The sequence below is a fragment of the Anser cygnoides genome, chromosome 1, assembly GCF_040182565.1.
Source record: "Anser cygnoides isolate HZ-2024a breed goose chromosome 1, Taihu_goose_T2T_genome, whole genome shotgun sequence".
Classification (NCBI taxonomy): Eukaryota; Metazoa; Chordata; class Aves; order Anseriformes; family Anatidae; genus Anser; species Anser cygnoides.
The window spans coordinates 57,544,683-57,566,113 of NC_089873.1; the positions used below are offsets into that span (position 1 = coordinate 57,544,683).

A 21,431-nucleotide genomic window follows, 5' to 3' on the forward strand; every position below is an offset into this window, starting at 1 on the left:
GTCAACAAGTGTATACTAAACAGGATGGAAAAAATAATGAAATGTTTTAAAAGATTGAAATAAAAATTTAGCATTTTCATTCCGGTGAATATTTCAGGTAACTCAGAACAACTGACTTGTGGTACATGGGTTTTGTGGAGTTTTTATATTTAAAATCTGTGCTCTTTGAGATCAGGAAAAAGCTTGAAATAAGAATCTTTCTTGTTAAACAGCAAATTGTATCTGTAGTGTCTTCCAGTGATTTTGAAACTTTAATTTTGAATATTTATTTAAATACACATAATACAAGGAGAAGGAGTCAAACTGAATGCTCTTTTACCAAGTTAAAAATAAATTCCAAGACGTACTTCACCTATCATGTCTGATCGTTCTTTTGTTCTGCAGATAATGCTCTGTGATGGTTTAGGAAAAGCAACAGAGTATGAAAGTTAATGTGCTGATATTAGATGGATGTGTTTTAGGTATGCTTAGCTTAAGAATACCAGTATCTTCAATATATCTCTTTATTTCATCTTTACCCTTTTCAAACGTTTTTCAATCATGACAGCTGTTGAATTGTTCAGTTGAGTAGTTATTTCCCTCCCTTGAAGTTTTACCTCTCTTGTGTTGCTTTGCCTTCTGCAATTCTTGTTTTGAGACTCGAATCTGAGGGCTTTTCTTTTGATATACCTAGATCTGCTTGGAGAATTGAGTGGAATGCACAGCTAACTTAAGGAAAAAAAAAAGTGGGCGGATAGCAGTCATCTGGTTCACTCAAATTTGTAGATACCAACAATAGGAGGAAGAGTTGATGACCTGGAGAATAATATGTTTTTAGCTAATTTAAAAATGATCAAGCCATTTGAGCTACCCTGCTGTAGTCATTTTTCTTCTAACCTGTAGCATGAATATCCTTCTGCATAGTTCTATGAAATATGACTCAAAGTACAGGATATAACCATCAAGATTTTAAACTTTTTTTTCCTCCCTTTATAATTCTGCTCAGTTTTTAAATTGCTAAATATCATAGTTTGCAAAGATCAGTAGCTGGAGTGGGGGGAGTAACTGAAAGTATTGAAAGTAAAATTAAGAAAAATGCTGGGTTCATCACATTTTCCTAAGTTAAATCCACAGCCCATAAGAGGACATGCTTCAGTTCTGTTAAATTTATTATATATGTATTTTTAAAAGTAACTTATAAGACTAGTTAAAATATTAGACTGTCTTTATTAGTGTTTCATAATGAGGTACTCTGCTAGTGAACTTTTAATAACAGGTCTACATCTGGACTAAATAAGAGATGCATGATCTGTTCTCTGCATACTTATTCTTGAACTTCTGTAGGTGCCCAATTAAGTTGCCATGTGGCTTTACACTAGTGTACGCTTTCTGACACCTGGAGTAGCTTACAAGATTGGATTTAAGGCATAAAGTCCTGAATTGGAAAAGCCAAAATGTGTATTTACAAAATAAACTGAAGGTGTGATTGTAGTACAGTCACACCTGTTTGTGGGGCTGTTAGCTGAGCTAGCACAAGTACTGTTAGGGGACAGATTGGCCAGTCTGAGAAGCATTGGCCTGGTCAGCTTGGACACTGATTTCAAGGCTGTGGAGCCTGCCCCCTTACAACTTCAAAGGGATCAGTGTCCTTCCTAAGTAGATTGAAACCAGTGCATCTATAGCTAGCTGTTGGTGCTACGAGAGCATTTTCATTTTGCTCTTTAGACAGGGGATTGAGCTTGTCATAGTGTGGTTAAATTTCAAAGAATGTTGCATAGTATTCTTGTAATACAGACAGGATTATGTCTGGAGCTGAAATAAAGCCACAGCTAATAAGACAGAAATACTCTTATATGCTGGAAAGGACTTGAAGGAAGTGCTGGAATAAAAGACATGGGTGAGCTATCTGTTTATGATGTCATTAAATAGAGTAAAAATAATAATTCAGAAGTAGTTGTGTTCCTTTTTTCCCTGCATTTTCTTCCTTTCCTATTTTTCCTATTATAGAACAGAACAGAACAGAATAGAATAGAATAAGTTGGAAGGGACCTACAAAGATCATCAAGTCCAACTGCCTGAGTTGTATCACTCATCTGTCCTTCCTTACTTGTCAGTACATCTCTCCCAGAGAAGTCAAAGCAGTCTTTTGTTTAATTAGTGTTTCAAAATGGAATCGGTAGACAGATTTTTAGGTTCTCCCAAAAAATTGCATAGAACAGTTTTCTTGGCTTGTGAAGATTTGTAGATTTTTAAGATTAGAGGGACTGTTAACAAGCACAGTCTCTAATATCTTGTATAGTGCAGGCTGTATTATTTTGTAGAGCTGATAGAATAAAGCTGGCTGGTGATCCCTGCATCTGACCTGTGCCATCTAGATATGCCAGAACTTTACCAGATTTCTGAACTTCATTTCAAATCTGATTGAAGATTCTAGCATATCTCTGAATATCTTACTCCACCTCGTTCAAGGATATGTGCTGTAATCCTTGTCCAGATTTTTCTGAGTTCAAGGTAGGAAGTGACAAATGAGAAGCAGATGAGAAAAATACCCTTCAAGATATGATTTATTAGCTTAGTGGGTAGTACTGGTGATAGGAGGACAGTTGGACTAGATGATCTTGTAGGTCCCTTCCAACCTTGTGTTTCTATGATTCTATGATTCTAAAACATATTTTAAAAGGATGATTTTAACAGTCTCATCTAAAATAAGTGATTATGACTATGAGATAATTCAGTACATAAAGCAGACTGTAAGAAATATCACCTTGAGAGCTATAGATGAGAGTGCTTTAACTACTAAAACATACGAATTTATCTCTTTTTATAAACAGCTATGGGATAATTACTAACCTTATTGTAGCTGATAGAAACTAGTTACCAGGATGATCCATTGCCAGCCCTTTTCAACAAAACTATTTCCCCAAGCGGATTCTTTGTGCTGTGCTCCAGTTTACCCTATCTTTTCAGTTGAGAAAAATAACCTTTCAGAAGGATCAAATCAAACAGTTTCAGCTGCAAGTTAAGAACGTGTATTAATGTTAGGAAATAAGATTTATTTGAGCACTAATTTGGCAAACAAATTATTCATGGGATCAAGGCCTGTAAACTCATATTTTAACAGTCTTGTAATCTAAATTCTCCAAAGAAAACATAAAATCAGTGTACAGTGTTTATAAGTTACCTTTATGGCATTAAGAAATAGCAGATTTTTCATTTATTTTTTTCATAGCATTAAGTCATTCCGTATTCTAGAATCATACTGAACTGATACCACAGCTTTAATATTTCACAATCAGTAAATTTCCTGCCTGTCACTGGATTTAATTTAACCTAACTCAGTGATTTTGCTTGTTAACTTTAGCAGGAATAATGTTTTCAGATGACTGGGTGCTATAAAAGTCGTCTTTTTATTCTCTACTAATCAAACTATTATAATGTGTATCTCCAGTGATCTACAGTGACTTTAACAGAGGTTTCTTTTGGTCTGAAAATGTAATACACACAGAATGTTTTCTAGGAGTATTAACTATAATGGATTTAGCTATTTCACCTCTTGCTTCAGTGCATTACAAACCCAGGGGTTTAAGGGAAAAATCTCAACAGAGAGGTTGCATTTTGCAGGATATTCTTATAGGAAGCAAGTATAAAAATCTGTCTGCACGTAATTATTGGTTTCCAAGGAACTCCAACTAACTCTCTTTAAAGCTTTGCCAATATACACAGAGGTAAGTAAATCTGAAAATAACAATTATCTAACATGTTTGAGTTGGGTGAAGGTATTAGTTGCCTGTTCACATACACTTGAACGGAGCTGTGATGAATTAAGTAGTCTTCCTGTAGAATGCAAATGCCTTTAACCAAACAATTGGAAACTACTATTTATCTCCTTTAAATCGTGCAACTTTGTTTGCCCAAGAGTTCTGCCTTGTCTCACAGCAATCTGACTTCAGAGCTGCTGATAGCGACTCTCAGCTTCATTCTGAGTTTCTTGCTTTAGCAGGTTAGATATTTAGGAGCAAAACATACCTCAGTTATTTCTCTTTTCTTCCTCTCCCCAGTTTTAAAGGTTCTCATATACCCCCTTTCTCTTCAGCTACCATACTTGCACCTCAGTGATTCAATATTAGTAGCAGAGATTAAGCAGTTTCAGCTCATCAGAGAAGAGATATTAATCATCATCAGGCCCAATGAGAAGTTTAATTTTCCGCTTCTCTCTTTTCTCTAAGCTCTGGCAGCTGTCACTCGCACCGATGTCTGCGGGACATTTAATAATCTGCTTCTGAAGATGCATTTCAGTGGTTTCTCTCCTTTTATTTCCTCCGTCAATCTCAGTGAGTTTCGTCATTGCAGGCTTTAACTGAAGACCACTGTCAGGAGATGGAGAGAAGAAAATTCTTTCTTGAACAAAGCTAGTTCAGAACTCATGGTTTTTATTGTATTCAGGAGTCAAAGGAATTAAATCAGGATGTTGAAAACTATGGGAACTGTTGTCTTGGTATGTGAATGACTACCTCTTCCCTCCCAAAAAGTCATTTCCCTGTCCCCAGCTTTTCATTTTGCCACACAAGTTTGGTTAGATTTGTAGCGCAATAAGGATGTTCAGGATGCATCTGGTGTCAAGACAGAATCCATGTAGAAAACTTTATAATTTACACCAGTACTGCTCAGTCGAAACAGCTTCCAAAATGACATATGTACCTATAAAAGCAGTTATGTGGGATATTACGCTAGTTGACAGCAATAGCTGTTTAAAATGGCATGCCATCTTAGACTGGCATAAGCTTACCCTTATACAGAAGCCTCAAAAGTAACAAAACACTTTTCTGAGATGGTGTTACTACTGTCACCTGCTAACTACAATAAAATACCCAAGTCCTGTCTGTATAGGTGTTAAAGTACAATTAGCATCTCCCACTTGTTTGGGGGGTTGTTCTATCAGCTTCTGAGTACTTTTAAAAGGGGAGGCCCTCTGTTGGGAGCAGCACATTACAGTTTTGTAAGTCCGAGAAGAACAAATCAGATTAAGACAAAGCAGCACAGGGAGCTCAACAGCAAAATGGTTAGTCATCTGTATGTGTTCGATAGACCTTGTTTCTTAGACGGTGGATTTGCAGGTTGAACAAGGATGTAGCTGATTAATTTGTACAGCATATAGCGTGAAAGCACTGAAGTAAAATTTTAAGCAGTTCGTAATTGTAGATGCTACTGCGCTGGCATTACCAGGTTTTTGAGTCAATCTTTCTACTGCTTAAAAAAACAGGCCCCTTCAAATTTGAGGAGGCTTGAGTTGGGCACCCAAAAACTTTTACCCAGAATCAGTTATTACTTCTGAAAATCTGTGCAGAAAAGAGAGGTCCCCAGTCTGACACTTGGCTGTACTGGGGGGGTTGATTTATTCCCTCTTGCCAGGAAGACTTTTGTATCACCGCAGTGCTTTCTGCTTCCAAAATGGCCGCCGTCCGCAGTGCTCACTTGGGATGCGCCTCATAACTGCAGCAGGCCTGTAAGTTTTCTAGTCACGGAAGCTTCATGAGTTTTATTAAAAATGGCCTTTTAAAAAGAAGAACTTTGTTGCCATCAATAGCTACTTGTCTACCTTGGGGACCGAAAACACAATAGGCCAGTAAATCAAGACAAAATTACATCAGCTTAGAAAAAATTGCTATTACACATTGCATTTGCTACTGTTAAAGAAAGGGCAGAACACCCCCCCCCCAACATCTCCGCAACAGTTAGTACTGCTTTTCTCTTAATTGGCATAATAGCTTATTTTGCAGATTCACTCAAGGGGACCAGATATAGAAGAATATTGTCAACCTGAGGCAAAGCAAAATGGTTTTTTTTTGGGGGAAAAAACATTTAGAGCATACTGGACTGCAGTCTATGAATATGAAATCTGGTGTATAGTAGAGGTTGGAATATGTCATTTGCTTTATTTTTCAAAGAGTAAAATACTGCCTTTGAAAACAAACTGTTTTGGAAAATATTTACATATTTAAACAATGTTGTATATTTAATAATTAAATGTTTGTTTACCTTACATATCCAGCAGTAAATTGCAAGAAGTAGGAAGTTGTTATATTATCTGAATATTGCTTAGAAATATTCCACTAAGGTCATGGGCTTTTCGTCATAGTTTGTCTGCGGAGAAATAATGGAAAAAATCTGAGGCATTTCTGAACAGGGGATGGTTTTGTGCTAACTACAATTTTGCATTTCAAGACTGGTTACCCAGAAGTAACATATTTGGTTGAGAAGCTGTGGAGGAAGAGAGATACTGCTTAGAGGCAGGCAGGGAATAAAGAGCTCCTACTGGTAGAAAGTTTACCTGTGGCAATTACAGGTGGTGCATGTTGGCAGAGCTGGATTTTCAGTCAGTGTGAGAGAGGAGGAATCACAAAAAGAAGGCGTGAAGGTTGGGAGATGTGTTTTTAGCGGGTGTCCCAGAAGAGGAATTCTAATTGTGTGTTGAAAACTGAGGACTTGAGGCTTTAGGGATGGAGGAACTAATGAATGGGAGTGAGGAAAGCACCCTGCAAGGATGTTACTGTTACTTGTCACAAACAATTCCTTTGTAGGGAGCTGAACAAAGGATTTAGGAACCGTATCTTTAGTAATAAGCCAGGCAAGGAGAGAAAAAAAAGGAAGAGATATGCATGCATTGCAAGTAGATGGATGTAGCAAAAAAGTCGATAAAAAAGAAAGGGTATTTTCTTGGGAAGTCAGGAAGACATCGAACTCAAGTACAAGAACATCATTTGTCATATTACTGAAAGCAGCCCCACTGTTTATCCCTCTAGCTTCATTGTTGTATTTGAGCATCACATAGATGCGTAAGGATTCAGCATCAAAGAATCACTGAATCATCTAGGTTGGAAGAGACCTCCAAGATCATCTAGTCCAACCTCCGACCTAACACTAACAAGTCCTCCACTAAACCATATCACTAAGCTCTACATCTGAACGTCTTTTAAAGACCTCCAGGGATGGTGACTCAACCGCTTCCCTGGGCAGCCTGTTCCAATGCCTAACAACCCTTTCAGTAAAGAAGTTCTTCCTAACATCCAACCTAAACCTCCCATGGAGCAACTTTAGCCCATTCCCCCTCTTCCTGTCACTAGGCACGTAGGAGAATAGACCAACCCCCACCTTGCTACAGCCTCCTTTAAGGTACCTGTAGAATGCGATAAGGTCTCCCCTGAGCCTTCTCTTTTCCAGGCCGAACAACCCCAGCTCCCTCAAGCCGCTCCTCGTAAGACTTGTTCTCCAGACCCCTCACCAGCTTTGTTGCCCTTTTCTGGACTCGCTCGAGCACCTCCATGTCCTTCTTGTAGCGAGGGGCCCAGAACTGAACACAGTACTCGAGGTGCGGCCTCACCAGAGCCGAGTACAGGGGGACAATCACCTCCCTAGCCCTGCTGGCCACACTGCTTCTTATGCAAGCCAGGATGCTGTTGGCCTTCTTGGCCACCTGAGCACACTGCTGGCTCATATTCAGCCGACTATCAACCAGTACTCCCAGGTCCTTCTCGGCCAGGCAGCTTTCCAACCACTCATCTCCCAGCCTGTAGCGCTGCTTGGGGTTGTTGTGCCCCAGGTGCAGGACCCGGCACTTGGCCTTGTTGAACTTCATACAGTTGGTCTCAGCCCATCGCTCCAGCCTATCCAGATCCTCCTGCAGAGCCTTCCTACCCTCGAGCAGATCGACACATGCACCTAACCTGGTGTCATCTGCAAACTTACTGAGGGTGCACTCAATCCCCTCATCCAGATCATCAATGAAGATATTAAAGAGAACTGACCGGCCTCCATTCCAAATTATTCTTTGAGGTGGCAATCTTTTGTATTTACAAGGAGTTATTGTGTCTGAAATTCATTCTAACTGTGAAAGCTGCCAGTAAAACTTGCAAATGGACAATTGGTATTTGGTGGTCATCACATGTTTGTGGATTAACTGAATCGGTATTATAAAACTGAAGGAAATCTTAAGCAACAATTGGCTGAATGAGTTGAAATATGGAATGCTGATATTCTCAAGTGTGGTGGTTTTACTCAGGTGGGCAGCTGAGCTCCACCACAACCGCTCTCTCACTCCCTCACCTCAAAGAGGAACGGTGAGAAAATACGGTGAAAAGGGCTCAAGGGTTGAGATAAGGATGAGGAGATCGCAGAGTAATTATCGTGACGGGCAGAACAAACTCGGCATAGGGAGATAGTAAGATTTATTGCTTATTACTAACAAGCTAGAGAAGTGAGAAACAAAGGAAAGAAATCAAAAGCACCTTCCCCCCATCCACCCTCTTCCACCTCCTCCCCCCGAGCGGCGCAGGGGAACGGGGGAATGGGGGTTATGGTCAGTCTATAGCACTTCTTCGCCGCCGCTCCTTCTCGGTCACTCTCGTCCCCTGTGCTGTGGGGTCCCTCCCACGGGATGCAGTCCTTGCCAAACTGATCCGACATGGGCTGCCCACAGGCAGCAGCTCTTCAAGAACTGCTCCAGATATGGGTCCGTACCACGGGGTCCATCCCTCAGGAGCAAACTGCTCCAACCTGGATCCCCCACGGGCAGCAGCTCCTGCCAGGTCACCTGCTCCTGCGTGGGCTCCTCTCCACGGGCTACAGGTCCGGCCCGGGATCTGATCCAGCAGGGGTCTTCCACAGGCCGCAGCCTCCGTCAGTGCAGGTCCACCTGTTCCACCGTGGTCTCCTCCACAGGCTGCAGCATGGAACCCTGCTCCACCGTGGCACTCCATGGGCTGCAGGGGGACAGCCTGCTTCACCATGGTCCTCACCACAGGCCGCAGGGGACTTCTGCTCCGGCGCCTGGAGCACCTCTCCCCCTCCTTCTTCACTGACCTTGGCGCTTGCAAGGCTGTTCCTCACTCCTCTCACTCTCCCAGCTGCTGTGTAGGGCAGCGTTTTTCTTCCATGTCTTAAATATGCTCTCACTGATGCGCAAAACAACATCGCTTATTGGCTCAGCTCTGGTCAGCAGTGGGGCCCTTACCAAACATGGGACAGCTTCTAGATCCTTCCCACAGAAGCCACCCCTATGGCCCCCTGCTACCAAAACCTTGCCACGTAAACCCACTGCATCAAGTAATTACAGTGGTTGCTAAAACTGCAACAGCAAGAATTGTTAAGTAAAGAGATGATTTGCTATTAATACAAGGAATACAGGAAATATACCTACTTGGTCTTTTCAAGAGTGAATACAACATTGAATGAACTATGTATTGAAGAAAAAGAGGAAAGTGACCAGCAAGTGAGGTATTTTTAGTAATGGATGGTGCAAGGATTATTTAAGGCAAATTTAAGTCTCTTTAGACATCCCAGCAGCTCTTTACATGATCAGCTACCCAGTAAGACAACCGGTCGTTATGCAGTTAAAAATAGTATGAGGAATCAAACAACTGTGAAAGACGAAGGCTGGAACTTGATAAGGAAGTTGTATTCTGCCTCTGTACTCTAATCAGCAGTTCCAGTGTATCACAAAATAATCAACTTAATTAATTAGAACACTTAAATATTTGATAACTGTTTTCCATACATACATAAAGTGACAGGTACACTTCTAGATACTGATACTGGAGAAAAGGAAGAAAAATTAGAGAGTGTACTGAAAAAGTCAGCACTGTCATTATTTCAAGATGGCTGGCTGAACATGAACATGAAATAATGGCTGTGAGAATCCATACGGGGAAAAACACTCTCCTAATGAACCCTATTGATTATTTATCTGCAAAGAAAACAGCAGAATGTTGTTATCAAGTTGATGGTGATGTCAGCCAAGGAGACAGGAGAAAAAAGCATATGAAGAAGTCTTTGCGACTTGTTCAAGTAGCAAAAATAGGGTAAAAAAGATGCAGTAATGATAGAAATCTGAAGCATTATATCTGAAGATATTTGTTGAGAAAGAAGTGTATCTTAGTACTGTCGTAAAGCATATAGTGGAAAGTCAAACCTCTTTCCTGGCTGATTAAAGAGAGAAAGGTTGATAAATAGAGAAATTCTCAGGAAGATGAGGACTGTACATTTGCATGCAGTACTGCAAGCCGGCTAGACTTTTCATTGTATACACAAGTGGATTTGAGCTGAACATAACAAGTTACAGCCTTAAATCGCAGCAATGGGAGATTTAGGTGGAGGCTGACAGGAGGAAAAGCGTCTAAATGTGAGGAGTGTGAAGTGTCCTGATAGATCACAGTGTTCTAGAATCTTCATCAGAACTTTTGTTTGTTTGCTTTTTGTTTTGGGGTGATTTTTATTAAGCAGGGCAATAGAATGGCACATGAAGCCTGATGTTTGTAAGTATAAAGAAGGTGCCTTTGGAAGGAATGACATTAGTACACAGTAGTGGACTCTAAGGTAGTTTTCATTGCTTTGGGACTAGATCATGGGATTTTAATAAATATTACTAGGAGAGCTGAATTTGACACTGAAAGGCAGTGGATAATGTACATATGTCAGTAGTCAAAGGCAAAATCTAATAGACTTTGCTAGTTATTGGAATGGGAGACTTAATTGTGTTTTTCCATTCCTTTACCAGATTGAGAGCTTTCTATATACACAAGGCAGGGCAGAGCTTTTCAGATGAACAGATACTGTTAATACCGTGACAAATGGGTTTTATCAGATCAACAACACATTTAGGATGGAAATTGGAGGGCAGTATCTGTTCATCAGATCAGTATACTTCTGGCACAGCCTCTCAGTGGAATTAATGAAAGGGAAAAAGCTCTCACTAGTTCTAAGGCAAAACCTGATCTGTTTAAGAAAGGGCTTATATGATATATCAGCATGGGACAACTGGGCTTTAGCTCAATAACCGAAAAGGTCCCTTCTAATCCTGTGTGGTATCTTTGTAAATATATTCCATGTTTTGCTTCATGGAGCCCTCCTGAGTTCCACTGAGAAGGCCATGATCTCCTTTGCTAGAGAAGGTATATTTCTTGGGGCTTATGTTTTGGCTTCTTCATGGTTTTAAAACACCATTTTTAAGGATTAAATCAGCAGAGCTGATTATTTCTTGGGTATTACTTGGTGAGGTAATGACACTAGCCTTCTTTACTAAGTACTTTTGATCTATTGATGAAAAACACTATATAGGCTAGGTAATATTATTGTTATTAAAGTGCAATGTTGGGGACTAATTAGTCACACCAACCTTTTTAGGCAAACAAAAAGAAGTGTTGATGGAGAAAAAAAGGAAAGCTGTTAAGCTTTAAGAATGCTGCTTGTAAGTCGTCTTTTGAGTGACAGTCTCTCTGTGTAACCTGAACTACTGAAAGCACTTGTGTGGGAAAGTAGATGCCTTTCAAAGTGGGTGGTTCATAGAATGCAATTTGTAAAGAAACACACAGCATGTATTGAAAAAGCTCTGATCCACCTGTTATTTCTCTGCCTGGCACATTGATTTTTCTCCTGCTATACTTCCTGTCTTGAAAGATAGAGAAGTGTTCTGCAAAACACAGACTTGATCCTGAGAGATGCTGAAAACCTGTAGCTCCCAATAACTTAGATTTTATTTATGAGGAGTTATGTCCATCATTATCAAACATAAAAAGCCCCTCAGAAGCATTGCACAAGAGGAAAGACTGAGCAGTGAGGAGAAAGACTGTAACACACTGACACAGGAGGAGGAACATTAAAAACTAATTATTATTTTCATATTTGACCAAAACATAGGGGTAAGCAGCCCCCAGTCCTGCAAAAAATGTAGTGAGATTGTTAATAAGTGGCCATCATCTCTTGTGGCCATCATCTCTGTTCATGATATCATGAGAACTGACCATACCCAAACCCCATTCAGCCACAGTAACTGAACATAACAAGGTCTCTCACACGGAGCATACATTTTTTTTTCCCAGGTAGAATTGCACTAAGTGTCCTGTTTGTCCCAATTTGCATTTTTGCATTGTAGGTCATCTGCATGTCACTGATGTCATTTCCATATATTTTGGTGGTTATTCAGGTTAGGTAGCCCTAAAAGCTATTGACCCAGACCTATCTGGCATGTGTTTTGCACTCATGGTACTAAATTTACGTTGTCGAAGTCTATAGATTTTCAACAGGAAAAGAAGGTAGTCTCTTTGAAATATAGCTTTATATTATGTATAAATGTGAATAGATGGAATCGGCTTTCTTTTGGACTCACCTCCCTTTTCATGTACTTTTTATGCTCTTCATCAAATGATTTTTTTTAGTACTGCAAAGCTATTCCAAGTACAGGAGAATGAGTTGGAAACCATTCTGAATTGCACATCAGCAGAATTACTAGCAGCATTTTGATGAGCAACTCTATTGTTTTATTGAAAAATAAGGATTCTCTTATTGAAAAGTAAGGATTCTCTTACTTTTGTGATGCAGGTTAAGTTTTGAGAACTTCTAGGGTAAAAGGGATAAAGAAACTTATTTTAATTGACTATTTAGTTATTATTTATAGTATTTTCTGTATGTAGTCTTCTAGAAAACTGTTGGTGAATTGTAGTCCATGAGATCCAAATTCAAGAAAGAATAAGCACAAATAAGGTTTTTATTCACCATGTAGACCTTCAGTAACCTTCAAGATATGAATGAATCTATATGAATCTTTTATTCTAGTTTTTCAGTAGTGTGACAAGAATATGACAAATGGATTTTTTTATTAAATAAATATGACTGTTGAAACGTAAAATGAAATCAGTATTTTTGAGAGTTTGAGTGTTCACAGGGAAGCCATCCAACCTTTTGGCTTTAATACTCTTACACTAATAAACTTCAGGGAGTCTTTAAAAAACAAAACAAGTGGTTTCTCTAGCATTAACCACACAACTGAAATAGCTTACTCTTTCTTCTACTTGACATTTTACATAGGCAGAGATTGTCTTGAAACTCTTGGAATGAGTACTGGATTTAAAAAAAAAATGCATCCTGTAGTCTAGAAATGAAAGAAAGAATGCAGGAGATCCATTAAGGCTGTTACTAGGATAGGCAGAATAATATGAGCACCATAACTGTTGATACCCAAACTGGAATTTGAATACTTGTGTTTCTTTCAAGTTTCTTTTACGTCAATTGAGAAATATTTCCTAGTTTCATAATGAATATTTTGAATGAAACTACAGCTGTGCAGTAGAACTTTTCTTTAGACATCTGCTACAGATATTTGTCCCTAATCTTAATAGTTCCTAATACCTCTGTTCCTAATCCCTTGCTGAAAACTTTTTACTGGGATACTATCCATATGTTTGACTTCACTGTAGACTATGACATAAGAACAGTTCATCATGTAGTGGAGAAAATATTTAAATTCTTAGCTGCACTTGTAAAGTTACTGGTTCCTTGTTCTTGCAGTTTGCTGTTTTCCAGCAGACACACTGTGTGGTTATTCTGGTCGCCTCAAATTGGTGGACAAAACTGAAGGAAAATCCAAAATGTCTCATTTATTTAGAGTTTTTAGTGGTCACTGAGGCTCTTCTTTGTTTCTTACATTGCATGCTGGTCTGTTTTCATGTAACAGACTCCTTTCTGGTAAATTATGAAGTTAAAAAAAAAATTATTAAAACTCTTCTTTATCTGGTTTTCCTACTTTTGCTATATCTTACCACATCACAGCCTGTCAGTCTACCATGCTCTGTTGCTCAATTTTACACTGATTCATAGTTCTGTTTTTTTTTTCATGTTTATGCTTGGTTACCCTCTATTCCTTTCAACCTCACTCACTGAAAATCGTGTTGCTGTTTTCCTCTTGCAGTTGCACTGGCTCATACTTCCCTCACACTTACTCTTTCCTCAGTGTTTTCAGCCCTTGAACCCTTTTAAGCTTTTTGTGTTGCACTTCTTTTCATGCTTCATTTCACTCTGGCTCTCTATCATATATGTTCAATTTTCTGTATTTTATCACTGAATTCTTGGGGGTATATTTGCACTGCTGCCCAGTGGGAATAAGGGCTGCTATTCTAGTATAGCTCTAATAGTCTTTATGTTCCTCATTCAGCACCAATTATGATGTGATCAGAAAATCTGCTGCTAGTTTCCCTTCACATGTACGTCATTAATTTTCTTTCTCTCTTTATATATATATATATATATATATATATATATAAAATCCCATTTGGTTCCACTTTTTAAAATTGATTTTCAATAGCAAAACAATTTTATCTTGGAGATACAAAACCAAGGAACATTGTACAGTGAGGTTACAACATATTCTGTGCAAAACTGCCAAGGGGCCTGGAAATGGAGCTAAAAGAGAAGAGTGTTGCATCCTCCCAGTTAACAGCAGACAATATCCAATACAGCTCAGATGTTCTTTTCTCTTCAACAGTGACATCTGAGAACGGAGAAGCCATGCAAATCAGCTGTGTGCAGCTCACCTGTCTATTTCCCATGCTGTGTATTCTACTGTCTAAACACCTGCTTAGCTGTGCTTAACATAAAAACACCACTGACTGTAGTTTCTGTTATTGTATTGGGACTCCATCTTAAATGATAATTAATTATCCTCTTCATGAGTAAATTTCTCCTGACCAGCTTAGCTTTCTGTGCTTTTTCTTGTATTTTGCAATGTTGTTTTGTTGCATCTGATTTATAAGCATAGACTTAAATGCTAGTTAGGAGCATTTATATTTAGGGCTTCCACCAAAGAAAATGTAATTCAAAATCACACAGCTAGTCAAGATTAACTAAAAAAAGTTTAACATTTTCAGATAGATGAAAATTTCTTCACAAATCCATGCCCCACTTCTTTCTGCTTAGTATCCATAATTTAGCACGTTGGGCTCCCAGAAATGGTGCTGATGTCGGAGACTGTTTGTACTTATAGTTAGCTAATTGCCAGACAAATTTAGCGTTATTTCACTGTAATGGATGCAACTAGGGAGAAATAACAGGCAAGACATACATGACTTTCGGTGTCATTTTCTGTGTCTTTGCAGCTCTGTGTCTTGTTCAATCATTTCTGCTAGCATCCCGAAACTGGGAGGTGGAGGGAAAGAGGTCCTGGGAGGAAGAAGTTTAGATGTTGCATAAAAATAAGCAAGGCCATTCACTCATTGTGGCAGAGTAACAAAAAGTTACATCTACATCGCATGTAAAAACGCAGTCGGTGCTTGTTTTATATCCAGTAACTTCTCTTCTGTTGGTACCGTGGCGGTGTGGATATTTTGATATTCCTTGTGCAGTCAGCTGTGATACAGCTTCCACTCTTGCCAGTATCTGAACTAGTTAATGAAATCATTTCTGTTGTGCCTGCACTTCACAGCTGCCATGACCCATCACCGCAGTTACAGAGATAACAGTGAGCGTGATAGCAGTTGGGGCTGGAAGGGAGCCGAGGAGCAGAGGGACTGAAAGATCAGTGGAGGAGAACAGAGGCCCATCCGAGTGATTCGAACCACTGATCCATCCAGTTATGGCCTGCCTCTCAGCCAGCACCAGCTTTCTTCCAGGGAAGTTAGGATTTGCTGCCGGTAAGCACAGAGAGGGCGATTTACCTCCCATCTCCTAGTTCCTACCGTCAGAAGTCTGCAAAGCCCTGGGGAGGAGATTCAATGGAACTCCCACGTTATTTATTAGAAATTACTAGGGTAATTATAGCTGGTAATGACCGGGCATTATTTTGATACTCGAATAAGGTTAAAGTAGAACTTTAGAAGTCTGAAGAGCAATTTGATTTAGAATATATTGAAAAAAAATAAATGTTTATCAGTGGAGTACCTTCAGATATGTCAATTTTTTCTACTTGTAGTGAAGGACAAAAATCCTTCTGCATGATGGAGGCTTAAATAGATCATTAGAGTTTGAAATGCTTTTTACTTTTGGAGCAAGGGTTGATGGGGGGGGGGGGGGAAATGTTATTCCCTGTCCGTAACGTTTCCTTTTGAGTCTTGGGTTGTTTGAATTGCAGATAAGGCCTGTGTGGCAAATGTCTCTCTGGAGCAGAAATGCATGTATAAAGCAGAAGTGAGGAGTAATGAGCAATTTGGGCTTGATAAATGGCAAGCAAAGCTGCATGCATGTTATGCCACAGCTGCAAACAGGGAGATGCCATGTACAGGTAGGAAGCAGCCCTAAATGTACTGTATATGAAATGGCAGCAGGGTGTAGCCAGCTCCCAAGTTAAGAACTGGTTTGGTTAGAGTTGGAATTCTCCATCCCAGCTGCACAGCAGCTGCCTTACTGCAGAGCCTGTTGTAGGATCCCCATCCCTCCCACGGAGCCCTGCCGGTGCTCTCCCAGCTCTCCTTCAGTGATGTTGAAGCTAAAAACCTCCAGGGGCTGAGACACCAGGTTGTACGGGGAGATGACTGATATGTGTGTATTTGCAGCTAAGGTTTTCACAGTCTTTATCTGTGAAAGCTTTTTTGTTGTTTTTTATTTCCAAGTCTGTAACATCAAATGAGCATAGAGCTTCTGGAAGGGAATGAGTTATCAGCTCACTGAAGGCAATGAAGGGAGGACATTGAGATACATTTTACGACATAAATCAAAGTGGACCTCTCAATTTTCTTGAAATTCATCAGAAAAGAAAATTCAGTACTTTTTTTTTTTAAGTACTTCCATTCATTTCTGTAATGAGCATTTGAAAATCTTTAGCCTTCAAGAGCAATTATTCTCTAAGTCTTATCCATTCTTTCAATTTTGTAGATATTTTTCTTCCTTTAAAAAAAAAAAAGAAAAAACTGATTAATTATAAGAAGATGGATACTTAGCTGAGCTCCAGGCTTCTTGGTAAAGCCCAGTCTGAAGCTGACAAATGTTATCTCTGGCAATTTAAAGGTTTTTACTTTTAATTGAGTTTTTCAAAAATGGGGATGTGTTAAAAAATTAGCAAGACAAGGTGATATATAACTGTCATGAATGAATTAAATTCACCAGTAGGAAAGCTTCCTTACATACCCATTTTCAATATCAGACAAATAAATAGAGATTATATCTGTCTATCTCTGTATGAACAGGAAACCCCACTGTTTTCTTAGTCTGTGAAATAAGAGAATCTAATAGTGAAATCACAAAAATAGGCAGAAAGGGAGAAGAATGGATATAATTCCTCAAACTTTTAAATATTTTAATGACTTTCAGTTTTTAAAGACTTCATAGAATTTAATTTGACTGATGGTGTCTCTTTGGCTAGAAAAAATATCATTTACAGTATTGTCAATCCCAAATGTCCTAATATCCTGAGTTCTGGATGACAAAAATCATGACATTGAATTTTTAGTTTTGTTTCTAAAGCAACTCTGCATCTGTTCTCCTAAAAATAAAAGTCCTCATTAGTTGCCATTTGGGTTATGAATTATTAGATCAGAATTTATAACTAGATAACAATTTCAAGCTTTGCTTTGGCATTGTATGGAACAAGAAATCTACCCTCTTTAAAAAAGAAAACTAAGACTCTTCTTTGAGTGACAGTCTGCATGTGCATTCACATTAATGAAGATTGTCCAATCTAAGCAGTACCCATAAAGGAGGTACGTGGGCTTGCCATTTAAATGATGAGCTGATGAGCTTTCTTCTTTAATCTGTTATACAGTCTTAAGGAGGATGAGATTTGTTGAAGAATTACGGCATTTCAAGTAGTGCTTGGGACATGCATCTTTTTTTCCAGTTCACCGTCCATTCTGTTTACAGCATGGGAGTGCTGAATGCTGCATCTCTCCCTCTCTTTCTAACTCCAAAATAGGCTAAGGAACCATTACTTTCAGATGAAGGTCCAGGGAGCGGCAACTCTTGGGAAATTCTGTGTTGACCCGCACCAGTTTAGCATCTGCGCTGCAATGTGCAGTTACCGGTGGCTGCAGCGAGGACATCTGGCAGCTCAGTAGGCTCGATGGAACTTGGCCACAGATATTTGTGGCAATTGCCTGCTTGTTTTCTTAACAACATCAAAAAAAAAGGATATGAAATATCTGCTTCCTCTCTTTGTAGGTTGCCTTCCAGTTAAAAATGTGGCAAGACGGACACTTGGGGGGACAGTAGGAAATGTGTTAGGTTAGACCTTGAATGCACAGTTGCAGTAGGTAGCATAAATCCTGATCTTGACAGAAGCAAAAATCTTGAAGTTGTGCACTTCCCAAGACTGTTTGTAAACCTTGATTGAAGTTGTATGTTCATTGAGATCAAGGCCATTCAAGGACCTCCCAGTTATCTGAGCTGTCTTTGTATCATATCCTTATGTTTTACCCCAAAGTTCATTGTACTGAGGCAAACTACTTAGTTTTTGCTGCAGTGTTTCTTCGGTGAGAATAAAGCCTATCCTTCAGAAACGTAGAAATGATCCCAAACATTAAAAAATATCACTCCTCATGGGAAGCTTGTGCAATGATTAGTCATGTTCAGTGTCAAAAACGTGTACCCCATTTCTAATCTGAAATTGTCTGACTTACAGCTTCCAGTCACTGGTTCTTGCTGTAGCATTCTCCACTAGATTAAAGAGCTCTTCAGTACCTGCTGTTTTCTCCCTGTGAGGGAGCTTATACAGTTTAATCAACTCACATCTCAGTCTTCTTTTTTATAAGCTAAACAGATTGATCTCTTTCAATTTTGGGGCATTATCTCTAGTCTTCAACTCATTTTCTGGCTCTTTTCTGAACCCTCTCCAGATTTTCAACATGCTTTTAAAAACGCATATAACAGAAGTTGTAATGGTATGAAGTATCATTCTTGTCAGTACTATGTACAGAGAAGTACACATACTTCTCTCCTCCTACTCTTTACTTCCGCATTTATACTTCCAAAGACCTCATTACTTCCACCTTCCTTTCATAGCTTCAGTTCTTGACATTCTTTATCGGTTGCTCGCTAATCTCTGACTTTTAAGTCCTTTACATGATCCTTGTTTTCCAAAATACACAATTCTATTCTATAGAGATGGTCTGCATTGTTTGTTCTCAAAAGTATAGTTTTGCAATTGGACAGACTGAACTGCATTTTGTTTGTGTGGGACAGGATTGCCCTGTCTTTAGCATAATTTACACTTTGTTTCATGAGTAAAGTTATTATTTCCAAAACATCAGTAAAATACTGAATAGGAACCAGCAGACTACTGATTCCTTTGAGGTCCCAATAGTTATTCCTGGTTCAGTAATTGACACTTGATTCTTGCAATCTGTTTAGCTAGCCAGTAGTAGTTTTTAGTTCATAAAATAGAATGTCCTGTTATTTTATTTTTTCAATGAGAAAATTTGTTATTAAGGCAGACACCTTGCAGATGTCTTAATATATTATATCTTCACAGTAATCTTCATTTGCCAACTTGAAATCTGATCAATAATTAAAATCATTCTGGTCAGAGCAGGTCAGTATTAAAAAAAACAAAAACAAAAACAAAAACAAAAAAACAGCCAACCAACCAAAAAAAGCTGTGTATCTTTAATTATATTCCTATCAATTAATTTTCTATTTACTGATAACTGCATTAACTTTTTCATTACTTTAAGTGCACTTAGTGCATTTGGCATCGGTATTACAGGTCTAAGAGTCGTCATGATCATTTTGTTTCCCCTTTTTGAGTACTGGCACAAAATATATACTCAAGTCAATAGAACAGCCTATCATTTCTGATAGGAATTATGTAGTGTTCTTGGCTGTTCCCTAGACAAATTCCCTCCTTTATTCTTGAGCATACTGTCATCCCCTGAGTATTTAGTATGGACCGCTGGATAGAATATATCCTGATTCATGTTCCTGTTAATAAAAGTCAAGTTTTGAAATTTGTCTGCAATGCAACTATTTGTATAATGCAAAATCACAGTCCTTACTGTGTTCAAAAATAACAAAATTTGTAAAATTTCTAAATAATGAAAGAGGTCAAATTCAGTTTGACTTCAAGTGCATTTACTTTCCCAAGCATGTAGTGCTTTCCAAGACACATTTCTCTTCTATCTTGTCTTCTTCCCTCACCAGCATATTAGCTTCCTTCATTTTTTCAGTAGCTTTGTTTAAAGGCATATCATTCTAGCTTGAATCATCTGGCTTGAAGACCACTTTTGAAATTCTGTTGAAGCCCCATTGTTAGCCTGCATTGGAGCATCATGGGTTGAGTTTACACAAAAGGGTAATGCATTACAAAAAAAAAAAAAAAAGAGAATGCATATATCTTTGCACAATAATTCTACTTTAGTATGACTAAAATGGTACTTCCAACTATGCACTGGAATGAGCGTTCATGAGGGATAAATTATGAACTCTTTCTAATCTTCTCTTCTTTGTCTTTCTAACTCTCCATATGTATATTTTGTTAATGCATAGCTGTAAAATTTGCAGCTATCATTGAGAACTCAGTGGCTGATTTATAATTTTTATAGCTCTTAAATAAACCACACAAATTTAGAAAGGAAAACTGAAAAACCTTAAGGCTGTGTTACGCAAACTGTTCTTCCTTCTACAGCATTGGAATGCGTACTCCTGACTCTTCTGCTCACTATGTTGTGAGAATTCCTCTTGAAAAATGAAGTGGAATACCTTTCTAAGCAATAGGTGCTCTTTGTTGCAGTCAAGTCACTCTTTGAACACCTCCACTAATAGGTCAGTCATAGTATTCCTTGGGACTGGGATTTTTTCATTGGATTTTAGCTTGTAAAGCCCCTTGTTCTTGTTCCCCACAGACAGACACCATCTGGACATCGTTATGTTGTAATTGTGGAGCGCCTAATATTTTTGTTTGTTAGGATTATGGGATTAGTCTGACTTTTAAGTAAAGTGAAAAAGACATCTTCTCATTAACATTTATATTGCTTCTTTCTTCTTTCTTTGGTTGCAGCCAATAATATGAAAGCATAAGTTTTATGTGATTTAGTAGATTTTTTGCAACTAAACCTGGCCGTTTTGGTGCCATGAGTTAGAGCAGCAGATTAATACAGAGTTCAGCTGTGGCTTGCTTCACAGTGTAAACGTGGGAGAACTGCGTTAGCTCACACACCCTAAACCTTGAATTTCTCACACTATAAAATTCTTTATTGAAATTTCAAAAGTGTGGTCCTCTGGGCAGGGGCAAAGGTGCAATGAAGATCACCGAGCTCTGTGATGCTTCTTGAGCTCTGATAGTGGTCTCAGCCATTCACCAAAATCACTGAGATAAAGGGATTTTCAGGTACAGTAAGCAAAAAGACATCGTTGCAATCTTCTGCATGACCTAGGCCACAAGATATTTTTACTGCCTTTTGCAAAAAGTTATTATTGATTTTATTTTTTATTTTTTTAAAGACAGAAAATCAATAGCGATCCATGCCAGTTATTTCAGTGCTTAATTACTTTTTCTGCTCAAAATTTGTACCTTGTTTCTGTCTTGCATTTTTGAACACTCATTTTTCAGCAGCTGGTTCTTGTACCTCTCTCTTACAATTGGAAGAATCTTCTTGGAATTAATATTTCTCATAGGTACTTAAGGATATGAGCAAATTGTCTGTTATCTGTACCCTTGTTTATCTGAATAGCTTTCTGTCCTTCAGCAGTTCACTCAGAAATACGGT

At 38.7% G+C, this 21,431-nt stretch overlaps 1 protein-coding gene across 6 annotated transcripts in view; it reads left to right on the plus strand.

The window, feature by feature from the left end:
• The window catches only part of LARGE1 (LARGE xylosyl- and glucuronyltransferase 1), a 283,073-nt gene that overhangs the window by 90,960 nt on the left and 170,682 nt on the right, over window positions 1-21,431 (plus strand). Inside the window, exons 1-2 of one of the 6 annotated variants that reach the window (XM_048059094.2) lie at window positions 15,271-15,431; window positions 15,869-16,018. The exons of 3 other annotated variants lie outside the window; for them this stretch is intronic. In XM_048059094.2, coding sequence (XP_047915051.2) covers window positions 15,374-15,431; window positions 15,869-16,018 — 208 coding nt within the window. In that variant the 5' untranslated portion in view covers window positions 15,271-15,373. Of the gene's footprint in view, window positions 1-15,270; window positions 15,432-15,868; window positions 16,019-21,431 lie in introns of those variants that run through there. 2 more of the 6 variants (XM_013180904.3, XM_048059084.2) reach the window with 2 other exon arrangements.